This window comes from Esox lucius, chromosome 1, assembly GCF_011004845.1.
Source record: "Esox lucius isolate fEsoLuc1 chromosome 1, fEsoLuc1.pri, whole genome shotgun sequence".
NCBI lineage: Eukaryota > Metazoa > Chordata > Actinopteri > Esociformes > Esocidae > Esox > Esox lucius.
Window position 1 is genome coordinate 15,359,161 of NC_047569.1, and position 17,006 is coordinate 15,376,166.

General features: G+C 42.8%; 1 protein-coding gene across 3 annotated transcripts in view; it reads left to right on the plus strand.

Moving 5' to 3' along the window:
- LOC105018293 (SPRY domain-containing SOCS box protein 4) overlaps positions 1-16,846 on the plus strand; it is a 41,851-nt gene extending 25,005 nt beyond the window's left edge. The window contains exon 3 of one of the 3 annotated variants that reach the window (XR_003781852.2): positions 15,427-15,506. Coding sequence is in view for 1 of the 3 variants with exons in the window: in XM_010883524.5 (XP_010881826.3) it covers positions 15,427-15,554 (128 nt within the window). In the remaining 2 variants the exon portion in view is untranslated. Of the gene's footprint in view, positions 1-15,426 lie in introns of all 3 variants that reach the window. The other 2 variants (XR_004575738.1, XM_010883524.5) reach the window with 2 other exon arrangements.
- Positions 16,847-17,006: the final 160 nt, after the last annotated feature.

Sequence of the window (17,006 nt, forward strand, 5' to 3'; positions counted from 1 at the left end):
GAAAAAATATAAAAATGCAATAGCATAACAACAAAACATCAAAGCAATAATAATATTACTATAATATTACTGCTAAGTGCAACTTGACCATGTTTCGTTTGGACTCTGGGCTCTACTAGCTGACCTGTGTCCATGGATCTAAGAGCCCTGCTCAGTTCATATTGTTCAAACATATCATAAATGTATTAGTGGCCTGAACCATTCAGTGATTTATAAACAAAAAGCACAACTTTAAAAACTATTCTGTAACTGGCAATATTTTTATGATGATAGAATGCTGTTCTGGTGACTGCTTTGATATGACTGTTAAATGTGAGGTCTATCAGAACACCAAGATCACACACTTGGTCCCTGGTTTTTAGGGCCCAAGAATCCATCTCTTTACTAATACTAGTTATTTAATTTTTGTAGCCTAACACAATCTGTTTTATCTTGGTTTAATTGTAGACAATTTTGGTTCATCCAGGTATGTATGTGCTCTATCAACGTTTTACTCTTAATTGTTTTGGTTACTGGTTTATAATAGCAGTATGGCATTATCGGGGTTTGAAATATTGCAAATATACCATGGCTAAGTGCTGTATCAAGACATTCTCCATTGTATTAAGAACAGTTATTAGCGGTTGTGAATTGGCCATATACCACACCCCTTACGCCTTTTTGCTTAAACATACTACAGACTGTCTGATATTGTTACATACTGCAGAATGACAGACTGACTGATATTGTTACATACTGCAGAATGACAGACTGACTGATATTGTTACATACTGCAGAATGACAGACTGACTGATATTGTTACATACTGCAGAATGACAGACTGACTGGGTTGACTTGAGGTGTCTTTTATCATGAGGGCGTATGCACATCTGTGAATAAACGTACGCCAAGCCGTAACCATTCATTTGCCCAGTCCCAAGGGATTGAATGAACTGAACTTCTCAAACGTAGGCTAGGCTAGTTAACATGGACAACATTTTTTTACATCCCGAGTCGTCTTCGATAAACGGACAAGCCCATAGATGGCATGCTTATGTGGCAAATAGCCATCTCTTACCTGTGTGTATAAATCCGTCGCGGGATCACGTCACGAATTAGGCTTTCTATGTGTCCATCCATTCGAGTACAAATTTAGAGCCCCTCTATGCACCATTGGTCAATAAGACCTCTGGAGTTTGACGAGATCAGCAGCCGTGAAGAGAGAGTAGCATGATCCGCTGGTGTGTGTCTCAGTCCAGGCCTGCTCTAATCTATAAAAAGCCCGAAGACGCTCGCGCTCTCTGGTTCACACTGTGAGCGGTGTATCCTCCCTGGAAGAGTTGAAATCAACAAGGTGGGCAGGTGTGTTTGGTGCAGGTGCTTCCCCGAAAGACGGTGGTTGTAGGTCTTTATACAAACTGCCTATTGATAAAAGGACAGCCGCCAATGAAGAATTATACCATGCCGTAGCTGCTGCCGACAGGCATCTGGTACACCTGGATCCTCGTGCTGGGGAGGGGCGGCCATTTTGTGCTGAGTGAAATGCCTGCACATCTCTGCGTGCAGGGCTCCGGGTTGACTGTGTCTATTGCACAATGGTGAGACACCATAGGCTTATCAGGAGCATATGGGCATTCTGGGGAGGTGGTTGTGCCCAGTTACTGAGGATGATTTTGTGTTATTACACGATGTTTAACCATGCTTTGCCTTAGTGTTTACAGGCTTTCAGACCCAATAGATGTTTTCCTTGTGGGTGTGAAATTTAATGGCGTTTAGATTTTGAGTCATGAGTGTAGTCCTAATTTGGCTCTATATAAGTTATTGGGCGTTTTGCTTTTTATACTATTGGGTGTTTAACATTTCATACATTTCTTTTGGCAAGTGGACCCTAGAGCTCACCACAATACAATGGATTATATACAGTAACTGATTGGAACTGGTTATAACTGGTCTGTAATGTTTTCAGTTCTTTTTGAAGGCATGAAAGTTACTTCTTGTCTCTCGGGTCTTTTTACCTCCATTTCCCCCTCTGCCTATCCCTCTTCCCCTCAGTCCATTTACCGGTTTGTGTGTGAACCACAAGTGTTTACAGGTGGCTAATATGTCAGAAAAACATGAAATATCAGTCCCTCTAAGGTCTTTTGAACAGTACCCACTAGGGAAAATGTCATTTCTGGCTCAGGGGTTAGATAATAGGGGGACATAGTGTTAAAAATGGGCATAGGGTTATATTTGGGATTACTTTCGGGTTTAGGGTTAGGTGTTATGGCTAGGTTAAGTTAGGGGATTAGTTACTGAGGGTAAAGGTTACGTTTTATGGCTTGGAAACAGGTTTCATGTCCACACAAGGATAGGAAAACAAATTTGTGTGTGCGTGTGTGCCGGTCGCGCCAGGAGTGCAGGAATTCTGGAGGCAGGCTACTGGGCCTCTGAGCTCAACGTCTGGCCTGGGTGTTGCATGGTTTTGTCCTGATCTCACAGACAAAACACTGGGCTGTTTGTATAGAACATGTGACATTAATGGATTTATCTATGGCTCTTTACAACACAAGGCCTATTGTTTGTCAACTGGTTTACTGTTAAGAGGACAAAGGAGGGTTTCTGCTATTGGTTTATTAAAGATTGCACATCTGTTTCCCCCTCTGGTTGTCATTTTTCTCTTTCTGTTTAAGTCTTTCTCTCTCCTTCACGCTCTCTCCTCCCTCCCACTGTGGGTTTTCACGCTAAATGAATCTGTGGGAAGTAAGGCGACTGAGTTTAAGAGAAGCTATAAGAGCGTAATGAGGTAGAACTCAATATATAAAGCTTCCATGCCCCTTGTCACAATTCGAGTGTTTCCATTTGAAAACCAGATATATATATTTTTTTAAAGCATAATTTGGTCAATTTAATACATTTTGGTCTCATGCAAGAACCTGTAAAGACACTAAAATGATTTGGCTGCAAGTGCTGCAAATCAAAATGAGTTCCGCTTATAATATTCCATAATATTTTAAACATCATATATACGTATACTGGGTATATGAAAACCAGTTCTAATTTTAGAGTTATGTACTGTGGTTGAGAAATGGGGCAAAACTCCCATGTAACTCCCTGGAAAGAGCAGACCATTTATTAGTATGCCTTCTCTGAGGCATTGGCTTGTTTTCCCCACAGTAGCTTTTCTTTGTTTCTATTTGACAGGCTTGTTTTGCTACATCCCTGTTTCTATTTACCATTTAAATATAAAGACGTTGCAACGAGCAGAAGTGATGAGTGTCCTTTCATCTCTCTCTTCAAATTGGCTCTAACAGACTTCGTTAATTCAATTCTCTGATCTGGTTTCTCAGCAAGAACAGTTTATTCTCCCGGTGATTACACTGACCCCACAACCGTTTGAGATATGGATCTTAGTAAATATTTTTAGCGTTTCTGTTGCCTGTATGTAGACACCAATAATAGTTTGGTGATCAGGCTGTCTTGCTTGCTATTTTTTTAGTACTTGTTCATAACACATCTGTCTACCACTAAAGCCAGGCTAGCAACAACCTGCAGCCAAACCCATTCAGAGCTGAACAAGAGGTTGAGCACTTCGCAAAACCTCAGTTACAAATTAGCCCCATTTCACGCTGGCTTTTTATTTTTACTCACTCTCCCTATCTCTCCCTTTCCATTTCTTGCTTTCTCTCCCGTGCTCGCACTCACTTCCTCTCGTCAAATCCCTACTTCAATATTTACACGTCTAATCATGGTAGGGAGTTGCCGTGGAAACAGTTTAGCTGAATGGGGAGAGGAGACAGTGTTGGCTTCCAGCCTGCTGGCTTGGGGGAGGGGAATATAGACTGGGGATGGTGTTGTTGGCTAGGCTGGCTGATCCACACAGAGAATGGCTGTCATATTGGCTGTGCTCTCCTGATAGCAGGGGCAGAAAATTTGGTTTTGGAAGTAAGGGGAACTCAACTTGGCAGAGGGTCTGGGGAAAATGTTATGTTGTGTCCTGGAATGTAAACCCCTTTGATACATTGTTTATGCTATGGTCTTCTGGGTTGCACAATTGGACTTGGCTTGTTCCTCCGCATCAGTACATACCAACCATTAGATTAGTCTGTGTGATTAACATGGAAGAGTAGCATGGAGAAACCCATTACTTAAAATATGTAATCAAGTCCTACTTTTTTTTCTTTGCCGCTAGGCATGTAGAGGATCAAGTAAAGGAATGGAAAAACTGGTAAACAGCAAAACCATGGTTTGAATCCAATCCTGTGCACGTTAAGGACACCATCCCCATGGTAAAGCATGGGGTTAGCAACGTGTTATTGGGCTGCTTTTAAATGGCAGGGACTATAAAAATGTTTTGTGGCTATTGATTTAAAACAACAATGTTGCTTTTTGCATCTTGTTAATAAAAAAAACTTGATTATACACTGCTGAAAAAAGTTTATGGGAGCACTTAAATCACACATCAGGTCTCTGAAGAAAATGTATTAAAGATCTAAATGTTAACTGTACATTGTGTAATTCGTTGAGAACTTAATAACATAACGTCACTGGAAACCAAAATCACCAACCAAATGAGGGCTTGATTCATACTTGCAAAGTAAACACTTGAAATCACCGGCTGTTCCAACTTGTGTGAATTTCATCATGGCAACTCATAATGTGACTCAGTAATGTGTATGGCCCCCATGTGCCTGTATGTACTCCCACAACGTCTGTGCATGCTCCCGAAGAGACAGCAAATTGTGTCCTGGGGAATCTCCTCCCAGACCTGGGTAAGGGCATCAGTGAGCTCCTGGACAGTCTGTGCTGCTACTTTGTGGTGTCGGATGCACCCATACGTAACGTCCCAGAGGTTCTCAATTGGATTCAGGTCTGGGGAACGTGAGTGCCAATCAATGGCATCAATGCCTTTGTTATCCAGGAACTGCCTACACACTGGCCACATGAAGCCGGGCATTGTCCTGCACCTGGAGGAACCCAGGGCCCACTGCACCAGCGTAAGGTCTGACAATGGGTCTGAGGATTTCATCCTTGTACCTAACAGCAGTCAGTGTACCGTTGGCTAGCACGTGAAGGTCTGTGTGACCCTCCAAGGATAAGCCTCCCTTGACCATCACTCACCCACTGCCAAGCTGGTCATGTTGGCTGATGTTGCAGGCAGCATAACGTTCACCACAATGTCTCCAGACTCTTTCACATCGGTCATGTGCTCAGTGTGAACATGCTCTCATCTGTGAAGAGAACGGGGCACCAATGGTGGACCTGCCAATTCTGGTGTTCTCTGGCGAATGACAATTGAGCTGCACGGTACTGGGCTGTGAGCACAGGTCCGACTAGAGGACGTCAGGCCCTCGTCACCCTCATGGAGTCTTTCTGACAGTTTGGTCTGAAACATGCACACTAGTAGCCCGCTGGAGGTCATTTTGTAGCTGGCTCTGACAGTGCTCCTCCTGTTCCTCCTCGCACAAAGGAGAAGATACCAGCCCTGCTGCTGGGTTGATGCTTTCTACGGCCCTGTCCAGCTCTCCTTGTGTAACAGCCTTCTCTTGGTATCTCCCCCATCCTCTTGAGACTACTGGGAAACACACAGCACACGTATGGGTGTGCCATCCTGGAGGAGTTGGACTACCTGTGCAACCTGAATGGGTTGTAGGCACCGCCTTATGCTACCATTAGTGACAAGGAAACAAGCAAAACACATAACTAGAGAAGAATTAGTCAGGAAGGATAAGGAGAGTGCAATTGTATGTGGCCACCACCTGCAAAACCTTTCCCTTTTTGGTGGTTGTCTTGGTATTGCCTCTCCAGTGCACCAGTTATCACTTTCATTTGCACCAAAACAGGTGACATTGATTCACAATCGCTTATGCTTCCTAACTGGACAGACTGATATCCCTGAAGTTTAATTCACTTGGTGTTATAATGTGATTACGTGTTCCCTTCATTTTTTCGAGCAGTGTGTTATGTCTGACAGCATTAGTTTAGAACACTTACTGCCCAAGTTGAAAATGCCTATTATCTAGAAATGTTAACTAATTCAAAATAATAACAATGTTTTATAACACGCACTGAGGTTGTGCAATTATTGTTTTGGACATACTTTTCAATATGAATTAACTTGTAGAAACTGCATGGGAATTACAACAGGAGTTGTTAATTGAGGACACCCTTTGGTAAGTGGAAATGCTTTGCTGTAGTCCTAGATGTTTGGTCTGTGTCTTCTTATAGACAGTTGAGTGAAAGGTTTCAAAGGCAGCGGTGTTGGCATTGGTTCCAAGAGATTCAGTTCCTGCTTAAAATTGGGGAATTTTGATTGCCTCAAATTAAGGAATGTGGCTAACCATACCATACCAAACCGGACATTGAATTTCTCTTTAAGCATGGTCAACTTAATTATGTATTAAAGCACCAAGACGAATCAAAGAAACCAAAGTCCTTCTGAGCTGCTGGACAGGAAGGAAAGTTCCTGGTAAAATCTTATAATAATATGGTTATGAGGTCCCTAACCATAAAACCATTGTTTAAATTCTATGGCCATCATCCCCAACACCAGAAAACAGCCTGAAGAATATTGAAGAGAAAATGAAGGTATTGACCATTGTTTACCTGAGTAACATTTTTTAAGTTTTCACCCGGCACAGCCAGAAGAGGACTGGTCACCCCTCTGAGCCTGGGTCCTCTCTAGGTTTCTTCCTAAAATTCGACCTTCTTAGGGAGTTTTTCCTAGCCACTGAAATTCAACACTACTGTTGTTTGCTCCTTGGGGTTTAAGGCCGGGTGTCTCTGTAAAGCACTTTGTGACAACTGCTGTTGTAAAAAGGGCTTTATGAATAAAATTGATTAAGTTTTCCTCCACCACAAATAGCACCTATGAACTTTATGGCTTTTGCCACTGGCTGTTTTAACAGCTTATTAGCCATTCGTGAATGGCATTGATACAATAACTACTGTATCAATATAGGTGACGATAACAGACTTTTTTTGTCAAGTGATAAGATGAGAGAATGGTGTAGCCAGGGAAGTGTTTGTCTATCCTGAACAAATCCTAATGTCCACCAGAACTGTTTTATTTTAGGATTCCAATTACATAGCTACAGAAGGTTGTAGCTAGCGAAGCTTTTGTCTGTCCTGGACACATCCTGTGGCATTATGTTTAATCAGTGACGGGAGGCGAATGCGGGACCTGTTTCATAGTCCGTCTCTAACCACTATGCTATTTAACAAGGGGTAGTCTTTCCAGTCAGTCACTCACTAAGAGACATTCGCTCTTCTAGGCTGGCTCTGCTTATGTGGTCCGGCTAAAAAAAAATGCATCTCTGTAACACTTTGCCAGTGATTCATTGTGTGTGCGTGTGTGAAAGTGGGCAATAATGAGCTTTAGTGGAATCAGGACTATAATGGGCTTTATTATGAGGGCCAGAGAGAAGCAGCACTCCCAGGGATCAGAGGTTAAACGAACCTGTCTGGGTTCATTGGCGTGAATATTTGGCGCTACCTGGTAAGAGAGCCCCAGCCTTGTTGGAAAGAGGAGAGCAACATTTCCACCAGCGTCTGTTTGTTAGGTGAGCAATTGGATTCCGCTCAAGTCCATAATTCTATTTGGACACTGACATTTCCAATTTGAGAGAGACTAAGGCTTGGCCGCTCCCTGCCTCTCTTTCTATCTCTTAGTTTTTTTTTGTCTGTATATTTTTATGATGGGGCCCAGGCACTCCAGTTGAGAGAAGTTGAAATGTCTTGTTAAACTTATTTGCTCAAGCTGAATTGTTCTTGTCAAGGAGGAGCCGGGTCAGGGAGTTGGGGTCAACAGACCCAGTGCTGTTATTTAAGGGGATGTTATATGCGCACATTTGAGTTTTCTGAAATTATTAGACTATTTGGCTTTGTTACAGGAGGTTGGGGGACTTTGTGGGTGTTTCTGTTTGGGGAGGAGTTTTTGGATGTACATTTGTAGTGGTCAATTGTGTATTGCATTGTGAAGTAATGTGTGTGCCAGGGTGAAACAGTAAGTCAGACCATGGGGGTGGCAATTAGGTCGTCGCCCAGGAAGCAATCTTTTCAAACACTTTTTCCAGACATATCTGTAGTCAAATTAGAAACCAGCTAAGACAAACTCCCTCGACATTCAATATACCAACTGTCATTTACATCTATGTATGTCCTGGTGGTTTGTAGAACAGCTTATATAGTGTCCTCTAGAATTACTGGGCTCTTAATAAAGATTTGCAAAAATATACTACAATAATATATAATTATAATGCTTGACTGTAACGTTAACCCTTCCAACCAACCCAAGATGTAACCAACTTCTGTTATTCTCCATCTGTTATACTCTGATATCTCTTTGCCACTTAAGCCATCCTTCTGACTGGGTGGGGACAAAATGCACGGCCTCTTCTTGGCAGGTTTATCACGGCTCCAGTTTTACATTGGTTTATGATTGCCCTAATAGTGAAAATGGGTATTTTCAGATTGTAGCTTTTTTATTGGCTGATCATTGAATATCAACAACGTTTTGTCTGATTTTCATGCGTGTTCTCTGCCCTTTCCACTGTTAATTGATGACTAAGAGATTTAACTTGTTAAATACCTCAGTGAAGCAGGATGGGCATGGAAGACTTCTTAAGAGTTCCAAAAGACTCACATTAACTTTAAAAAGTGAAATCTATATAGGAATAAACATATATAAAATATTTTTATGTACATAACTTTCTCAGGCTGCCTTTAATTGTAATCAAGAAATAATTACTTAAAACGTGTGGCACTTTTCTTTAAAGTTTTTACTTAGTTTAAGGTTAAATATGAAATGTTAAGTGTCATATCAATCTGTAAAACTAGTGACTTTGTTTTACAGCCTTTTTTGTTCATATTTACCTAGGAAGCCCATAGTCCTGGAAGGCACTGAATATACAGTTTATTTGTTGTTTTTGTTCATCCTATTTAGGAACTGTCATCTATAACATCCTGTTTTATAACTTCCGGTTTCTTTAACTTGACCAATGTCATAACCTGGAGTTGTCTACACTTTATTGGAACTCTGATTGCAACCAGGTTCTATGGCCAGATGAGAGTTGAGTCTTTTTGTGGTAAGATTTCCAATTATTTGTTGGGGGTCTCTACTCAGTTTTTGGAAAATTGGGGACTCCAAAATATAATCAACTTCTGTTATTATGTCCAGTTGTTATCTTTGACATCATAATGTATTGAGTTTTTCCTAATATTTTAGATGAGTATTATTTATTTGGGTGTATGAATGAGCTCTATTTTAGAATGTCATAAAAGGACTAGACTGAATACAGGATATACACTCACCTAAATGATTATTAGGAACACAATACTAATACTGTGTTTGACCCCCTTTCGCCTTCAGAACTGCCTTAATTCTACGTGGCATTGATTCAACAAGGTGCTGAAAGCATCCTTTAGAAATGTTGGCCCATATTGATTGATAGGATAGCATCTTGCAGTTGATGGAGATTTGTGGGATGCACATCCAGGGCACAAAGCTCCCGTTCCACCACATCCAAAATATGTTCTATTGGGTTGAGATCTGGTGACTGTGGGGGCCATTTCAGTACAGTGACCTCATTGTCATGTTCAAGAAACCAATTTGAAATGATTTGAGATTTTTGACATGGTGCATTATCCTGCTGGAAGTATCCATCAGAGGATGGGTACATGGTGGTCATAAAGGGATGGACATGGTCAGAAACAATGCTCAGGTAGGCCGTGGCATTTAAACGATGCCCAGTTGGCACTAAGGGGCCTAAAGTGTGCCAAGAAAACATCCCCCACACCATTACACCACCACCACCAGCCTGCACAGTGGTAACAAGGCATGATGGATCCATGTTCTCATTCTGTTCACGCCAAATTCTGACTCTACCATTTGAATGTCTCAACAGAAATCGAGACTCATCAGACCAGGCAACATTCTTCCAGTCTTCAACTGTCCAATTTTGGTGAGCTCGTGCAAATTGTAGCCTCTTTTTCCTATTTGTAGTGGAGATGAGTGGTACCCGGTGGGGTCTTCTGCTGTTGTAGCCCATCCGCCTCAAGGTTGTGCGTGTTGTGGCTTCACAAATGCTTTGCTGCATACCTCGGTTGTAACAAGTGGTTATTTCAGTCAAAGTTGCTCTTCTATCAGGTTAAATCAGTCGGCCCATTCTCCTCTGACCTCTAGCATCAACAAGGCATTTTCGCCCACAGGACTGCCGTATACTGGATGTTTTTCCCTTTTCACACCATTCTTTGTAAACCCTAGAAATGGTTTGGCGTGAAAATCCCAGTAACTGAGCAGATTGTGAAATACTCAGACCGGCCCGTCTGGCACCAACAACCATGCCACGCTCAGAATTTCTTAAATCACCTTTCTTTCCCATTCTGACATTCAGTTTGGAGTTCAGGAGATTGTCTTGACCAGGACCACACCCATAAATGCATTGATGCAACTGCCATGCGATTGGTTGATTAGATAATTGCATTAATGAGAAATTGAACAGGTGTTCCTAATAATCTAGGTGAGTGTATATTAGACACAAGGACATCAGATTGGAAGACATTGGTCTACAAAGTAGGAATTATGTAACGAGCACAATAATGTATGCTGAACAAAATTAGAAACGCAACACTTTTTTGTTTTTGCCCCCATTGATCATGAGCTGAACTCAAAGATCTAAGACTTTCTCTATGTACACAAAAGGCCTATTTCTCTCAGATATTGTTCACAAATCTGTCTAAATCTGTGTTTGTGAGCACTTTTCCTTTGCTGAGATAATCCATCCACCTCACAGGTGTGGCATATCAAGATGCTGATTAGACAGCATGGTTATTGCATAGGTGTGCCTTAGGCTGGCCACAATAAAAGGCCACTCTAAAATGTGCAGTTTCACTGTATTGGGGGGTCCGGGGTGGTCTGAAAACCAGTCAGTATCTGGTCTGACCACCATTTGCCTCACGAAGTGCAACATCTCCTTCGCATGGAGTTGATCAGGTTGTTGATGGTGGCCTGTGGAATGTTGGTCCACTCCTCTTCAATGGCTGTGTGAAGTTGCTGGATATTGGCAGTACCTGGAACACGCTGTCGTATAAGTCGATCCAGAGCATCACAAACATGCTCAATGGGTGTCCGGTGAGTATGCTGGCCATGCAAGATCTGGGATGTTTTCAGCTTCCAGGAATTATGTACAGATCCTTGCAACATTAGGTGATGGTCATGGATTAATGGCACCACAATGGGCCTCAGGATTTCGCCACGGTATCTCTGTGCATTCAAAATACCATCAATAAAATGCACCTGTGTTCATTGTCCATAACACATTTCTGCCCATGCCATAACCCCACCGCCACCATGGGCCACTCGATCCACAACGTTGTCATCAGCAAACCCGCATGACGCCATGTCTGCCATCTGCCCTGTACAGTGAAAACAGGGATTCATCCGTGAAGAGAACACCTCTCCAAAGTGCCAGACGCCATCGAATGTGAGCATTTGCCCACTCAAGTCAGTTACGATGACGAACTGCAGTCTTAGATCTTTGAGTTCAGCTCATGATAAATGGGGGCAAAAACAAAAGTGTTGCGTTTATAATTTTGTTCAGTGTATAGTACACTAAACAGGTGTAGACTGTTATTCTACAGAATGTCCTTTATCCCTCACCTCAGCATCCTTCTGGCTGTCCACTGCCGCCGGCTAAAATCCAACGACAGAATTAAAGTGGACTTCCTCTCTGCAGTTCAGATGTATATCGGTTAATGTACTGTGTCATACGGTATCACTGTTGATTAAGCCTAATGTCTCCAGCAAACATCTACTGATAGCGGAGTCTTAGCCTAACATTACCAATCATGGTTATCTAGCCCATACTGCTAGTCAAGATGCATGTTCCAATGAACCGCCAGTCATCTTATGGATGATGTAGCTAGTTAGTCAGCTGACATTTACAGTCCATATTCAGTAAATTGAGGTCCGACCCTATATCTTTGGACAGTCTATGATAGGTAAGGTTAAAGCATGGAATGTATTACTGGAGACATGGTTTTTCCATAGAACACAACTGGAATGGATTTATGATCAGGGCTTCCTGTGTGTTGAAATGCAAGCACCACTGGTTTATCTTTGTCTCTCGCCTTTTCATTTTGTTCTTTCTCGCCCTCCCTCACCAATTTTTGTGCTGCTCTTTTTCCCCTTTTCCAACCTTCTCTCCTCTTGTGCTGGTCCAGCAGAGTATAGAGATCACCTGTTAAATGACTGAACTGTATGCAGTCACAGAGGAGGACAATGGGTAGACAGATGAGAACGCTACGTTGCTGTCATTAATGAATAATTTCCACCTGTAATGTTCTTCTGATGTTTACAGTGTAATAAGGGCCTTTATGATCCCAGTTCAGCTGGCCAAAGCAGACGTGCTGCTGAATTGACTACAGACTGAATAACATGTTGCTCTGCAACCTGTTCAGCTATGCATTTCCTCTCTGTGCCCTCTCCCCTGTGGATCTGCAGCTTTGTGTCTGCTCTTCTTTAAACTAAGCTTGATTCCTTAGACCTGTTAACCAAATAGGGTTCGTTGTGGTCTCTTGCGCTTGCTGGCACCCAGGCTTCTCCGCGTAGAGCGCTGGACCCTTTGATCGACAGCCGAGTGCTGGACCGTTGATCAGCAGGAGACCGTAGCAGCCCCCTGCTCAGACTACCGCTGTTAATGGCTCCACTTGTCGCCATCAGCACCGCAAGGGAGAAAGCACACCAGCCGTCTGATTGGCTAGTTTCCAGGAAGCAGCCACTGCATTGTAATTATTATTGTGATTCCTCATGAACCCTCTACAAGAAACAAACATTGGATGTGGTTTTTCAGATCTTTGTGGGTGTGGGTGGCTGTGGGTGAGGGGTTTTGAATGCCGGTTAGTGTTGCTGCAGTGGATTCTTGTGGGGAAAATATTCTACGTGGAATAACCGAGTTAGTTGTGGATTATGTATATTGTGTGTACTTGGCACACATGGCTACTGTGAGATAAACAGCTTGTTTCATTAAGACTAGCGGTAGTGTCCGTTATTTTGGGGTGGATGAGTGGGTGGTGCGTTGTGGTGACATACGTTTCATCACCACAGAGTTCAGAGGTCATCTAAAATAATCATGCTCTCCTCTAACAGGAAGTGAAAAGTTTCCGTCCTCCAGGTGGTCCCCGTCCCCTTTCACACACTCAGACAAGCACAGGAAACATGCAGGCAGAGCATTTACATCATCTCCCACAATTCCCTTGATGTCAGCGCAGGAAGTGAGACTGGGGATGTGACCCGGATAGACTGGTAGTTAATCAGAGCAGCAGACTGGTTTTAGTCCGCTTGTGAAACTGTGTGGTCTGTCTGTCTGCCTGCCTGCCTCAGCTATAAACAAATGACGTCCTTAATGACATGCACATTTTTCTCCATGTGTGTTGTACCGCCTGTGTGGGCAGCCTCAACAACAAGGGCAGGATTTGGTCATTTGGGCAAAGTCACACTAGGAGTCATATTCCCACTATGAACATTTTAAGACAGGTGTGTTCAACTCTGGACCTTCATTTCAACCCTCTAATCAGGGATTTATTTTAACCAGGTACGCCAGGTGGGTGACATTAATGATGAGGTAGAACAGAAAACAGCAGAATCTAGACCTTTTGCAAGATTTGAAAACCCCTGTTTAATACAGTCAATCTCAATGTTAGGTATGGATTTTGGTTAGAAACCATCCATGTAACACACCGACTGATAAAGTACTTAGTTGACTATATCCACAACCATTTTTTTACGATTTCTTACATTATTTAGTCATACAGTATAGTAATGTACAGTATAGTATCCTAATACTATCCTCATTATGTATTGTACTGTTCTTAGCTGTGCTATAATTTAATACAAAACCAGTTAATTCCTCCAGACTCAGAAACTGCAAAATGTTTTGCTTGAGGGAGCATTGATCTAATAAACAGTACAGATTGACGGGCACGTCTCAATCTTTGATTCTCCCACACTGGACACTCCCACTGTGGAGTTATTGCAATTAGGCAAGGCCATAATATAAAATTATACATGGAAACATCAGGAGGCAAAATGACCGTTACTGAGGAACAAGAAAGTCTGCACAGTTAGTGTTTTGCTTATTAAACTAATTTCCATGTTAGTTTCCCACTCCAGGTGACAGACAAACACATGGCTGTCAAGGTAACTGATCAGGAGGGAGGTGGACTGATAAATGTAGGTGGAGGATCAATCACCAGGGATCTGCATTCTGGTGTCTATATGAATTTCATGTGTATATGAATTCCCTTTGACCCGTCCCAGCCCTTTTCATGGAACAACAGACACTAGGGCATTGAGTTTTCTTAAATATATTACCAAAGATGCAGATAATGAAGCGTATGTGTGCGGATTCCATGTGGGTGGTAGGTGGATCGTGTATTCCTACTAATTAAAATAACTACTCTGTGCATCTGTTACCTCCATTTATATTAATTACAGTATTGTTATCATAACATCATAACAAATACCAGTCAAATTGTGAGTTCCAATGGAAGAGAAAGCAAGTCCTTCTCACCAATGGTAATGTCAGGGCACGTCAGTGTGTCACACTGTTACACCATTCAGATGTTGTTTTTTCAATGCCCATCTCTATGAAGGAACATAGTTTCTGTGATGTGTTAATGTTGAAACAGACCAGCCAGCCAGACTTCTGGCCATAGGCAATATAATACTGGAAATGTGAATAAGAAGGGTCTCTCTCCATTGACCAGACTCCAGCTTCATGTCTGTGACTGTATATTTTATCTGTGTTTAGTGGTCAGGTAGCCACAAGGGCACAGGTCTGTTTCGAGGGTTCCCTGGGGCCACTTCTGTTTTAAGTACAGCCCTCTAACGTGGTCAGAGACCCTGGTGTGTGTGTGTGTGTGTCTGACTGACCTGGGAGTCTAGTACTCACAGATGGTCACGGCAGGTGGAACACTGGAGCTGATTGAAGGGTACCTCATTATAGTCCATGAGCCGGGAGGGGGGTTGTCTGGATAGCTGTCTTAGCTTTTCAATTACATGATAAATGTGTGTAAAGGAGCAATGACTTGTATGCTGATGTTATTTGTCCTCGGGTAAGATCACCATAGAAGAGCAAAAATTGACTGAAAGCTGTCATTACTGTACTGCTCTCACACATTTTCCAAATGCAAGATATAGAGAAATCAGTGACATGGTCGGACACAGACGGGTTCAATGGCCCGTGGTTAGGGGTCTGGCACAGGGAAAGTTATCAATGGTAATGTGTGTTTGGGAGGATCTTAGACACCAACAAGCCCTTCTGAAGCCCTTCGTATTGCTTAGTCTACCTGCATTGCTTGAATTGTTAAAGGCACTCATTTCAGATCCCTCTAGAATGACGTTTCTTAAAACAAATGTTCTTGTTTTATTTTCCCACATTCTAATGTCCTCTCTCCTGTCTTTCACAGCGGAGCCCCTTCCCCTGATGGACCTGTGCAGGCGCGTGGCCAGGCTGGCTCTGGGGCGGGACCGAATCCACCAAATAGACACGCTCCCTCTGCCACAGACCCTCAAGAACTACCTCCAGTACCAGTGACTCACATGCAAACATACCAGGATGACAAAGGACTGCTTGACAACGGCTACATTTCACTACAGTCAACCCAGATATACCCTGAACTATCCAACATCTCATGACGACGACGATGATGGTCAAGAAGAGGAAGCCTAATTTAAGCGCCTTGTTTACACAGAGGAGTTCTGAGTCTAATTCTAGCATTTGTGTCCCTATTTAACTCAGTTTATTGAATGTGCTCACTGCTGTCACCTCCCAAGCAGGCTGATGGATTGAAAGGTGAAGGGAGGGGAGATTATGGGGGCGGGGGATCAAGGCTGGACTGCAGCAGAAGCACCAGGCTTTGATGCTGGCTTCTCATTGAGTCCACACGTCTATATTGTGGAAGCTTCTGGAATGTGTGCCTGGAAGAACATCGGATGGTGGGGTGATGCGTACATCCATACATAGCTACATTACACAGTCTGGTGGCCGCTCTGAACATGGTGTATTATATTCATATTTATAAGCAGACCCTATGGCAGGGTCCGCTGTGACTCTTCAATATCCACAGAGATTGAGAGGATGGAACACACACACACACATTCTTGAACGCATGCATATGCAGTCCCGCATTCTCACAAGAGGCTGTTTTTAGTGTTGTGTCTCGCTCCACAACAGGCGCACTCAGACAGATGAGTCAGACCCACTGTGACCACACTGCTTTTGGCAACTCTGCAGCCCTGATCTCTCCGGTCCCCTGTTGACCAGCACCTCCCTCTCAGCTGTCAGTCTTTTTATTTATCAGTGGCTTTCATTGGAACCAGGCTTCCATCATGTCTGTCTGGGTGAATGACTGGGGCTCGGTCCAAAATGGCAGCCCGGCCCTTTCCAAACACAGTGCACTATGTTTGACCAGCCTCATCAGGAGGTGTCCTCTTTGTAGGGAATAGGGGAGCACCATGGACATGCCCTGGGATGTTGTCTTCATTGATCCGTGGGCCAATCTGCTATGACTGTTAATGTGCCTGCTCAGACCAAGCACACAACACCTCTGTCATGGGGGACTGTATTTTTTAAGGAAATGCTGCTTTTTCAAAGAGAACAATGATTTTACTCCTTTTGTTCTTATCCCAATGCTGATATTACTTTTTAAATGTTTTCTGTTCTTACGGCTGAGGCATTTGTCCTTTTTTATTTCTGATTGAATATTATTTTCTCTAGTTTTGAGATCTATCTGCCGGACAGGATGTGACCCAGGTGAGAGAGGAAGTTAAGGAATGTGCTGCCTTATTGGCATCTTTTAATGTGAATAAAAACCAAACGGAACCAAATTAGACTGGTGTTGTCTGTCCAATTGGAAGGGAAAAGAAACTACGCAGTGCTACCCTGCTCTTGTCAAATGCATAAAATAAGTGTTGTTCTGAGCTCTTTAATTAAAAGCCTAAATGCGTTCTGTAAGGCCTACTTCTGTTCTTTAATTGAGGCCTACAT